The sequence below is a fragment of the Carettochelys insculpta genome, chromosome 21 (assembly GCF_033958435.1).
Source record: "Carettochelys insculpta isolate YL-2023 chromosome 21, ASM3395843v1, whole genome shotgun sequence".
Lineage (NCBI taxonomy): Eukaryota > Metazoa > Chordata > Testudines > Carettochelyidae > Carettochelys > Carettochelys insculpta.
In genome coordinates, this window is record NC_134157.1 from 21,941,404 (window position 1) to 21,953,478 (window position 12,075).

The 12,075-nt window shown below is 42.1% G+C and overlaps 1 protein-coding gene across 9 annotated transcripts in view; it reads right to left on the bottom strand.

Annotated features, from left to right (window-relative positions):
• STRBP (spermatid perinuclear RNA binding protein) overlaps positions 1-12,075 on the bottom strand; it is a 117,359-nt gene that overhangs the window by 38,883 nt on the left and 66,401 nt on the right. For all 9 annotated transcript variants that reach the window (XM_075015721.1, XM_075015720.1, XM_075015725.1 and 6 more), the window contains 7 exons: positions 9,039-9,133; positions 8,526-8,621; positions 7,880-7,991; positions 7,161-7,258; positions 6,633-6,744; positions 2,856-2,948; positions 1,906-2,105 (listed from right to left, as the gene is read on the bottom strand). In XM_075015721.1, the coding sequence (XP_074871822.1) occupies positions 1,906-2,105; positions 2,856-2,948; positions 6,633-6,744; positions 7,161-7,258; positions 7,880-7,991; positions 8,526-8,621; positions 9,039-9,133 (806 nt within the window). The remainder of the gene's footprint in view (positions 1-1,905; positions 2,106-2,855; positions 2,949-6,632; positions 6,745-7,160; positions 7,259-7,879; positions 7,992-8,525; positions 8,622-9,038; positions 9,134-12,075) is intronic.

Consider the following 12,075-nt stretch of genomic DNA (forward strand, 5'->3'; position numbering starts at 1 on the left):
CTTACAGAAATGGTCATGGGTACCCAACACTGACCATGGAACTGGAAACAGCATAAGGAATCCCTTCTGATCTGGAGCACAGGTTGCTTCACCAGACCTGCCTTCTGCCCCCCAGTGTTTGTAGGAAAAAGCACTGCAATCACAGACAGCTCCGTTCCTGCCCCCATTTTTGGGTAAGGGTGTAACACCCTCACTTGCCTTTCAAAGGCAATCGCAGATTTAGAGCATTTAAGTATCTAAACAGTGAATCCTACCAATTGAAAGATGCCAGTTTAGCTCCATTATCTCCAAGCGTAAGCGCCTAGGCTGCCAGGGAGCAGTACTGTTCGGCTCTGCAGGGCCAGCCTGAAAGTGTGGCTCCAAAGCATAGCCTGCTGGGTGGGTAAATTTGGGGAAACTGGGGCTGAAGGAGGGTCCAGTCACAGAAGGGCCCTGCAGGAGGAAGGCAGAGATAAAATCCTGCTTTTTAAGGCAGAATTCTTAATTGTATTAAAAAAATTATATGGTCAAAATGTAGGTGTGAGAAGGATGGGATGAAAGAACACATACAAAGCTAGATCTCCCCCAGAATGATACATTCTGTCAAACACGTGTGAATGCTTTGAGTATGAAAGCAAAAGGGACAATGAGATTTTCAAATTCCTAAATCAAAAGAAAACTGGAAGTTGCCAGATGAACCTTTTGAAAAGGAAGTTCACTCAAACTACATGAAATGAAGCGCAGGTGACAGATGGGTTTGTTCTTGCAACTGCAGCTGCAGATTCTTGCATTGTTTTTGCAGTATGCAGACAACTTTTTCCTTCCTTCTCAGCAATGCACACAGGGAAGGTCTGGAACACCAGAGCCTAATCTGTACAAATTTGCAGGGGAAGGACTGAGGTGCCCATTTTTATTTACTAGATACCGATTCAAATCCTACTGTTTACCAACTCTAGCTTTCTCTCACAGAGGCTCTGGAATGGGGAAAAATGGAGAATTGTGCTCAGGTTGCCTTATACTGATGGGCCACCTCTTGGTAACAAGCTGTGATTCAGCATCTTCAGTTTACTTACTGTAGCACCTATGATGTGCTAGGTGATATCCAAACACTCACAAAGGCAAGGCCATTGCTCCAAGGAGCCCACAATCCAACAACAAATACAGACAGATAGGCAGCCAGAGGTAAGGAGAACAACAGATAGATGAGCCATCGCCCTAGTTTCTAACTAGCAAGGGAAATCACAAAAAAATAAAGCTAAAACACAGACCCCACCCAAACTCTATCAGTTATCATTCCACACACTGACCTCCGAAGGCATGGACAGTTAAGTTCACTTTTCCCCTCTTACCTGTTCCCCAGGGGATCTCTGAGTGCAAAAGCACTTTGAAGAGGCCCAAGACAGCCATTAATAGCTTGGGTTTGGTCCGCACTGTCTCTCCTTAGGGGTTTTGCCCATTGATAGTTTTAAGCATATTCATACTGACTACATCTACACTAGCATTCCTCGTTGGAAAGAGGCATGCAAATGAAGGAAATAAAAATGTAAATGAGGCAAATTTACATATCTGGAACCTAATTTGCACATTCTTCTTTCAAAAGAAAAGCAGTGTAGACTCAGCTCTTTTAAAAGTAATCCCCATCTTCGAAAGAACATGTCTTCCTAAACAAAAAAGGAGGGTTCTTTCGAAGATGGAGATTACTTTCAAAAGAACTGCGTCTGCACTGCTTTTTTTCTTCTTTTGAAAGAATATGCAAATGAGGTGCCAGATATGGAAATCTATGTCTCATCTGCATTTTCAATTTCCTTCATTTGCATGCCTCTTTTGAAAGAGGAATGCTAGTGTAGATGTAGCTTCTGTGTGTTTCAGGATCTAGGGCTAGAATTGGCAACTTGACTCATATTCAGGTCTCCGCCTCAGCCTTACCTTCACTGCCACATGGAGCTTGGCCGTTTTCTTAGATGGTCCTGATGCTTCATAAGTCGTCCCATCAACATCTACAGACATTGTGAAGACTGGAGCATGGACTGGACCAGACTGTGACAGAAGCTTATACTGAAGCCCTGGCCTGAGCTGGTTCAGTCTCATCAGCGCGTTCATGAGATCTATTGCTTTACTGTCTAGGACTTTATGGGAGAGGGCAGGAAGGAAAAAAAAAAGTTAACAGAAGAAAGAAGTGTAATGCTTTGCATTTCTAAAGCACCATCTATCTGAGCAGTTAAGTGCAGTATAAAAGATGAATGAATGAAACATCCAGCCATCCACTCCCCTAGTGAGTCATGATCATTGCTACTCAATCCCTGTAGAGCTAAGAACCAATCAGTCAGGTTCTTCCTGATTGCCATCACATGCTATGAGACTTCATAGGTCATTTGGCACCGAGAATGCAGCCAGATCCCTTATGAAACCAAACACCAGGTGCAATGTGTTCACCTTAATGAAGAAAAAAAAAAACCTCCTGGTTTGCACATACACATGATTTATCAATAGAATCAGCACCTCTCTCATGTGTGCAGTGGGGAGTATGACCAATAAATTCTACACTACATGTTGAGAGGTCTTGGTCTGAACAAGCAGGAGACAACTGCCAGCCAGACACTACAAACAAAACACCTGCACTCTTTGGACAGCCTAAGTTTTCACATCACCTGCTAGAGTAACCTTCTCAGCGACTTGAGCCTGTCAGTCCAAAGTACACAAAAAAATTCAATGCCTGCCTTAAGCAGAGAAGTTTGATGTTCTGAGCAGGGTGAGACAGAGGGCGCCCCTCCCCCCTCCTCGCCCCCATTCCAAAGAATCTTTCGTCTCTTGTGTGTCAGCTTCTACTATAATCAACACTGGCACCTTGAAGCCAGAAAGACACAAACAGCACTTACTTTTCCTCAAGTTCCGCTTCATCTTTTTATTTGGATCTTTATCATCCCCTAATCCATCTTCAAATGGCCTTTTCAGAGCAAAGGAGCTGGTACCTGAAAAGGAGTTCTTGGGTAGTATGGATTTAACAGAGTAGAAAACAAGGCAACAATCCTACAGCACCAGTCTGATTAGACCTATTACTCTGAACAATAACCTATTCAGCAGTGTTCCCTTGAATTCTTTCCATGTAGGTGTAGAAGTGGAGCACACACAGAAAGAAACACACATTGCTGGCTGTGGGTGCTCTGCGAATCAGCTGGGCAGCACCTGAATCTCTCCTGCTCCACTTACAGGGAACAGGGCTGTCAAGGTCTGTATTTAGGAATGTATGTTGCTACCTAGAGAGTGTCAACTTAAAGCTGGCAGCAGCATATCATGTGTGGTGTTCTTAAGTTTGCACTGTTGCCTCCAGAGGTCAATGGTATCGGACTTTGCAATGTTAGCTAGACATGTCACACATTCAAACCTCCACTTCCTTACCAGCTCAAATATCAACAGTAAGTTAATACAGATATTGTTATATATGTTCTATCATTGTAAATATCTGGAAATGTCTGCAAGAAAACCAAGTCCAACAGCTCAAGTTTTATTTTCAAAACTAACACTCCCTAAAGGAGCTGAGGTCAGAGGGCTAGGAGAAACAAAATCGAATATTGATTTTGTATTTCAGCAAACTTCAAGATTTTCTGTAACTGGAGACAGCTTTGGATCAGTAAATGAATCTTAACATTCAGCACCACAGAAGTCACTGTCTTTTTAGTTCTGTACAAGCTGAACCTCTCTAGTTTGGAACTCTCTCATCTGGCAAACTCCATGCTCCAGCATGATAGTAGTTAGATGGACAACCACTTTTTGTGGGTGTGGCCAAGTTTCCCATTGTCCCATAAAGTTTGTTTACAGCCAGTCCTGGCTCTCAGTGTTCTGTGCTGTTATTTCGCTGTAATTTACCCCTGAATGTTTTCAAAGGGCCCAGTAAGCAGAAGTAGTGTTGGTAACGAGCTAGAAAATACTGACCTCCTGTCGTCTAGAAAATTCTCTCATCTGGTACAGGTCAGTCCCACAGGTACCAGATGAGAGAGGTTCAACCTGTACTTCATTTACATTATTTTATATCTCACATATGCCTGCCCAGTAAGCTGCAGGGCTGCTAACATTGCAGACACAAATGTTAGTGGGAGGAAGAAAACTGAAGACACCTATATTCTTAATTCAATTCCATTGTGCTTTTACTGATAAGCTAACTCTAGGTGAAATATACAACAGGTCTGTGAGAATACAGTAAGCCAATAATTGTCCTGAGACAGGAAAAAAATAAGTATCTCTACATCCATCATTTGCCATAATAGGAAAAAAAAGTCCCTGTAATAGACAGTCACTGGATCAATGTTCTCACTTGAAAGATGAATGGCTAGGACTGGCCTCACCATTACCAAGTGTCAAGAAAGTACTATTTCTGTGACAGTGCTCCAACTCCAAGACATGATCATGCAATTGAGCACATGGTCTAACAGGCTGCATCCAGCAGATCTGACTAAATGAATTATGCTCACATCACCAGTTAAAGGGAAGTGCCAAAAGGGATGGAAAAAAGGGTTTAAAAATGCTTTAGATTTTAACATGGACTTCAGCAACTTTCTGACAGGGAGCAAGCCCTGTAGCTAGTTCCATTCTCCTCCATCCCAACTGCCTGTTCTAAAAAATCCCCAATATCTCAACCTCCTCTGCAGTGTTCTTCAGTTAGCCCTGCATGAGCTTCATCTGGCCTACAAGGGCCTGCTGGGGGGGGGGCGGGGTCTGCTGTTCTGTCATGTGCCCCATGAGGGGCTCCGCTGTAAAGGCTGCCCTGCTATCTGACTCCTGGGTGATCAGGGGCTCTCATCCCTGGGATCCCCAGCCAGGAGGTCCCTTCCCTCAGCAGCTACACTGCATCCTCCCAGCGAGCAGGTGCCAAACTGGGAGCAAGGCAGTTCAGCTGGAGCTTGGTAGTAGAGCCATCCCTACAGCAGGGTCTCCAGATGGACACAAGAGGGAGGGACGGGACAGGATCTTGCAGGGAAGAGGGGAGAGGTCACTCCTTGCTCTCCGGGTCCCTCTTTTCCCAGCTCCCAGCACTCAGGCAGTATTAAGGCGGCTCCTGTCTCCAGCAACTGCTCCCTTCTCCCCACCCTTGGGAAGACGTGCTCATTTGGACACTCAGGATTTCTGGAGAACTGAAATATGGATAAAGGGACTTTAGCATCATACCATGTGCAGATAATGAGAGGAAAATAAACTGCCCCTAACTGAACTAGCACTGTGTATGCCATTCAAAAAAAAAAAATCAGCTCACGTGCTACCTTCAAGCACGCATGCCACAGGCTGCTAATCCCTGCCAGCCAGGAAAAGAATCCACATGCTTTCGCTAAAGAGCCAATACATAAAGGGCCCTCTGGCCTGCCAAGACTGGCACTCAAAGAATAACTGAATACTACTGCACTAAGGACCTGTCCCATATTAATTCTGGGTAGAAAATATTCATTTCAGCGCCTAAGAGTGTAAGAGACAGATTGATCTAGGAGAAAAAACAGAATCACCTCATGTATCATTTAGGTTTTTGGAATGAAAGCTGGTTTTGATCACATGGGGTTTTTGACGAGTGCCAAAAAAGGAAGTAAGAAAAGATGATCCCTTCTACAGTTTGATTACTAGACAAAAAATAGTCACTCCAGAAGAGCCCAGCTGGTCAAATATTTAGGGTACTGGTCAAAGGTGGAATTAGCCATTTCAGCTATTCCTAACAAATACCAATTAAAAATACAGATTTTAAAATTCAGAGCTGCCTCTCCTGTGACTATACTCATCATAAACTGATGGTTCTCAAACTTTCCAGACTATGGCACTCCTTTAAGGAGCCTGATTTGTCATGAGTACCCTAAGTTTCACCTTGCTTAAAAACAAACTTGTACAATCAGATATAAAAATACAAAAATATCTCAGAGCACACCAATACTGAAAAATAGCTGACTCTCTCATTTTTATCATATAATTATAAAACAAATCAATCAGAATACAAATATTCCACTTAAATTTCAGGGCATAGTATGTAGAGCAGTAAAAACAAGTCACTGACTATAGGAAATTTTATTTTGTACTGACTTCAGTTTTGCTTTAAGTATCCTGTTGTAAAAGCAGGGAAATATCTAGTTGATTTGATGTATCCCCTGGAAGACACGTGGTTGAGAATCACTGGTTCAGACTATGGAAATCTACTTAATTTTTTTAATACATCGTTCAAGCTAAAAATTGTCACAATGCTATGTTTAAAGAGTTCTTAGGGCAATTTTATTTTAGTTTTCCATTTTCTCAAAGGGATTCTTGGCAATGTATCTGCGAAGGACCTAACATTGCTCATTTTGGCTTGTCTAAAAGCTCTTCCACCACTAATATATGACACTTACGCATTACTTTTTTCCCACACCCCAAGGAGGACATACATCAGAAGAAAACCACATGCTACACTACAGCAGGTACATTTTCCATGGCCTTTTGCATGTTCTACTATTTAGTGACTATAGAGTATGGACAGATTTACTTTTAATAGTTTTGTTCCCCCCAACCCCCAAAGAAATTCTTCTGACGCGCACAGCACATAACCCTGATTTTTCCCAGCCCGCATTCTAAAGAGCCAGCTTAGCACCCAGGTTATATCCTGGTTTGTGCTCTCAATGAGATTTCCCCAAGAGACAGTCTGTACTCACCTTCTTTGTCAGTAACTGACCAGGAGTATTTCTGAAAGGATTTATTTGATGGGAGCGGATCCATTTCCAGCACCTTATAGATCTGACCAAAGGCCGATAGCCTGAGAGCGTGCTAGGGAAGAACAGAAACAAGACATCACTGCACTGCTTTGCTCAGGTGTCTAAACTTCCAATTGACAGGCTAGACACAGGATCAACACCTCTCCTACAAGGAAGAACTCAAATCTCTACAGAGCTATTAGAAGCAGCTGTTTTGGGGCACACTGTGCACCATTCACCCCTGTTCAGATCACCAGCACAAGACCTATGTGCCACAAGAGCATAAAGTGGGACCTACATGAAGCACTGGCCACCCCAGGTGAAAATCTCATTCATGGTAGAACTCCTGTGTTCTCAAAGCCTTTATTTAAGTGCTGGTCATGAGAACAGCTGCCATGAGGCTACTGTAAGAAGGCAAAGGGGTAAAAAATGCAGGGAATCTGATGCTCTTCAGCAGAAATGTAGGCCCCTGAAGCAGTGGTTTCCTACCTGAGCACTGTGTGTAATGGCTTCTTTTTGCTGCACTGTCATATAGGACAAGGCATCCGTTGGCTCTCGCTCACAGGGATCATGCAGGCCAGGCCCCCCTACAAGGGGAACACAGACAGTTCCAAACACATCAAACATGAATCAAAAGATTGCTGGAGTCAAATGGAAGTTTCAAGAGCTAAATTCTACTCTCCAGCGAGTGTGCAGAGCCCCCATCTGTCTCAGTGGGGACTGAAACATCTTTAGGAAGAAGCTAACACAAAGGTTTTACCCTGAAAGGAGAAGAGCCATTGAAACTGGTGTTGTCAACAATGCACAGGTAACATCAGAAGTTAAGAGTTTGCAGTGGAGTTTCAAAACCAGGGTAAGTGTATTGATCTTCAAACACTGACATGCACTAACTGGGCATCTGGCCCATTGTCTTCTCTCTCATTCCCCAAAAGTCATCCTGCTGTGCACCCTCCACTTACAGCAAGCACTGTACACTGCCTGCACCACAGCACAGGCCCCTTACACTTCATAGCAGGGCCGATACATTTTGATGTTAACCACAAAGCTTCTCCATGTCTTGCTAACAATCCCCAGGCTAAGCCTCCTGCTTGCCGCTCCTGAGAACAGGCACTATAAACAGGAATGGAATGCAGGGATGGAAAACATGTACATTTCCAAAGAGAGACATGACCAGACTTCTGTGCATTTGAATGCGTCCTGGGCCTTACCGGGAAGCAGAATTCCAGATGCCAAACACTCCATCACTCGTCTTAAGGCCTCCCCAGCGCCCAAAGGTCTATTGCAAGTACCTATAGACTTTTCACATATAAGCTCTAGTGGCTAAAAGACATTAAATTAGAATTAGTACAGGCACCATAGCATGGCTACAGTTAAACACAAACTGTTATTTCAAATGGGAATGAGCGCTGCTCCCAGAAACCCTACGGTATCTGTTAACCTAGGGATTTCTGCAGTGTGCAGCTTTTCCCAGCAGGAGGATCCAACCAACACTCCCTGGCTGGCTTGCACCAAGCTCACACTTCCTACGTTGCCTGGACCAGCCCTGGCAGTGAGGTTATGTGTCAAATTTCTATAGCAAGGGGTGGATTCTGCAGCAGCCTGGTGGACACTGCCATGGTTTCCAAACTCCACACAGTTACTGAAACAGACCCAAGCTGCCTCTCTATCCCCCTCCCTCAGCCGCACAGGCATTTTTTAACCCAAAGATTTTTTTAATGGAGTGCCAAGGGAAAGGGGTGCCAGGAACTGAGTTTCACATGCCCATTACACAGCTCCCACTACAAGATACCACCACCATTTCCTGAAACTCTGCGCAGCAAACCTAGCTGCCCCGATGCCTGGTTTCACACTTACCCATCCTTTCAGCGGTGCCCATGTCGGGACTCTGTTGCACAAATCCCGCAGAATACGTAGAACAATTACACATGACTTTAGTCCATTTGCCCTGGCCTAAAACAAACAAAACGGTTCCAATACACCTGTTGAAATCCAACCTTCACTTTTGCTTTTAAATGTACAGAGTCCTGGAGCAGCTTCTTTTAACGTGATTACTAATTAGCATTTAATCAGTGTCATGCAAAATGTAAAAAGTTACATAAAAGCAAAATACTGCATTTTAGAGAAAGGCAAGCGTAACAGTAAAAAGCATAATGTTAAAATTGCTTTTGTAGCCTCATGACAACTATCGACCAGTTGGCTAGCTATCTAGTGCTGCTGCTTTTACAGAACAGCATTCAGAATTCAGAATTCCAGACTTGCACTCTAGAGGGGCTAGACAGAAATTAAAGAAGGCATTAAAATTAAAAGTGTCACTAATTTAAACCTCATAAGGCTACAATAACAATAAGATAAGAACAAATAGCCAACCTGAAACCATTTGGCGTGCCGCAGAGAGGCCAAGGCCTCCAGGCATTTCTGCCTGTCCAATAAGTCCGGAGGATCTTTCATCGCAACATTATCTACTGGTAAAATGGGATAAAAAGAGACAGATACAATTTGACCAAGGGGTTTCTGTCACAGTACATCAAGAGTGGCAGCATCTCAATGAGCTAATAAGACTCCCAGAAAAAATTAATTTAAGTGCACTGTGTTATTTAATTCAAACAAGGCATTAAAAAGGTAGTAAATGTGCACATGTGCAACAGAAGCAAAAGGCATTCACTCCTTATACACAATCGATGGCCACTGCTACAGACAATCTGGGATCTTATTAAAAATGTACAACACATTTCAGGGTAGAAAATAGCTATGTAGCACTTTTCCTTCTTTTATTCTTCTCTCCCATTTGTGGTTTGAGTACAGGTTTATAAAATCATCACAGAAATACTGACAGTAACCTTCTCCACAAAGGAAAATTTTTCTTGAGGGAGAAAGTTTGCCTCAGAGGCAGGAAACTTTAAAGAATGAATTATAGGGTGCCTTGGAAACTTGAAGATACTTCCAGTTCATCTTTATTAAAGCCACAGCAATTAACAATGTAGAAGTGTATTTCACTTCAATATTAACCCAAAGTAACTGAACTGGAGAAAAACAGATCTTGTGTGACTGTGCATTTAACATTTTGATATACAAGTTATTTCACTAGGACTGTAGTGATAGATAAAAGCAGCAAAAAAGTTTTAAACACTTCTGTACTTAATTTCAAGATTTTTATTTTCATAAAGATCTTTTAAACAGAAACAAACTAATGTAGGAGTTCAGACAAAGTAGACTGAACTCTTCTGATAAGGTTTACGCTTCTTCCTCCCTTTTTCTAATCCAGTACGCTAACAAGTACTTCTAGCAATCACATCTAGTTCTATTTATAAGACATTATTTTTCTCATTTTTAAAGGAACAAATTATAAGTACCCTGATTCTGTAAATCCACAAAGCCCATTGCTAACTCTATTTATGCAATTTTACTACATCGTGAGTAAAATTACATGTCTAAATTTCTTTGCAAGATCAGGGTCTAACTTTACCTTTCTCAATGCCATTTAGGGGGCATAAGAGTAAATCCTGGGAATTAAAGTACTCCATTAGTTCAAAATAACCCTTTGAATAAATGCAGTGCTCTCAGGAATTTATTGCTCCTTTGGAAATTGACAGTACTGTAGAAAAATACTGGTTTTCATTGTTCGTAACAGCGAACTCATATGGGTTTGTACAGATATAATTATGTTGGGCTGACAGATACAGAACCCAAACCAGCTTGCAGATGCATGCCAGGGAAGCAATATTTGTATCTAGCAACACATTTAATTTTACTTACGAGAAGTGGAAGAAAAATTTATACCACTGCATAGAGCAGAGGCATACGTGTACACACAAATACACAACACACACTCCTACAGTTAATGTCTCAGCTGGCATTTGTTTTCACAGGTTCCACTGCACAGTATTGCTGCTGCCTAGGGAGAATGCTCTAGCAAAGCTGGAGCCATTACATCATGACGGATAAAAGGTAATGAAAAACAAGAGTGTAAAGCTCAACAAAAACAGAGACATCTTGTCTGATAGCTTGTGGGTTTAGTTTGCATCTGTTGGCTCTGCTCCCAGCAAAGGACTGAAGTGCTACAGCTTATTTTCTGACCCTGAAGAACTTTGCAGCAGATATTTGCATTGTTTCTCGTTACCCTCATCAACAGAATCACAATACAAAGATTCATCTCTACTCCTGTCCTCCCAATAAGAGGGGCAAAGTCTTATATGGGATTAGTGGGTATTTGTTTACAAGCACAAAAGGTCACTTTGCATCACATTACTTTGGAATTTAAGACTTTTACTTTCAAATTTTCTGTGTTTTCATTTACAAGAAGAAAATTGTCTATTTTACGGTTGCAATGTGTATTGTAAATCTTTAAATGTTTCTGCAACAAAACCCTTCACTGGGGACAATATAAACATCTGCTTAAAGCTTAAAACAGCTACCATCAATGAGTGATTAGAATCTTCTTAAAAAGTTAGAAATAGCAAAGGCTGACTGACTGCAAAATCGTTCAATTTTAGCAAATTAAGGTGAATTTGCAAGTACACTAAGACCTATTTTTTTCAAATGAGATTGTACATTTTGCCAGAGAATGTTACAGCTGTTGATGAAGCAAACTAAATTTTACCACTAACTCTAAAACCATGAACATGGTGTATTGTCTGTTACTGCTCAGGTGACTCAACAGACTTCATTATAACTCAGCATAAAACACAGCCTACTTTTGCAGTGGAAGGCTGATGCTCATTAGAAGTTATTTAAAGAGACCACAGTGACTGACACCTTTGAAAATAGTGCATTCGTTACATTAACCCTTGGGTGTCCTGGGCAGCTTTTGCTGATGTTGCAGGCAGTCATCATTTGGGTGCACGATTCTAAGATGGAGAGAACAGGAAGTGAAGAGGGGTGAGCAACTTGCAGCAGACTCCCTTTTGACCTCCTCATTAGAATGGCATGTCGCTTCATGCTCTGCTAGTCAGGAACGTGAGACCAATCAAAGTTTTCAAACATGTATGAAAAATTCTCTTCTTTTCCTTTTTTAGGTCTAACAAGGACATTCAAAACTGAGGAGTTTGTTAAAAAATAAAAACAGCCATTAATTCAGATCCTGCAACACATACAGAATGAGTCCTTCAATAATCCTCTCCCATTTGCTGTGCTCCTTCCTGCCCACATCATTAGTTTATAACTGCTCCAGCGAGTGTGTGGCTGGTTCCTGGAGAGAAGGCAAATCTGTGACTTGTTCTGCAGATCACTCAAGGGCACTTGTGGATACCAAGATTATCAGTGATTCTCTCTGCCTGCCAACATCCTGGGTGCCAGAGTGACACTGAAGCAGTTGCTCAGCTACTGAACTTGGTTGTTTTCAGCATCATTTTATTTGGGTGGCTGAATTTACTTGGTGTTTTAAATTTACATGTTCAGTAACTGCAAC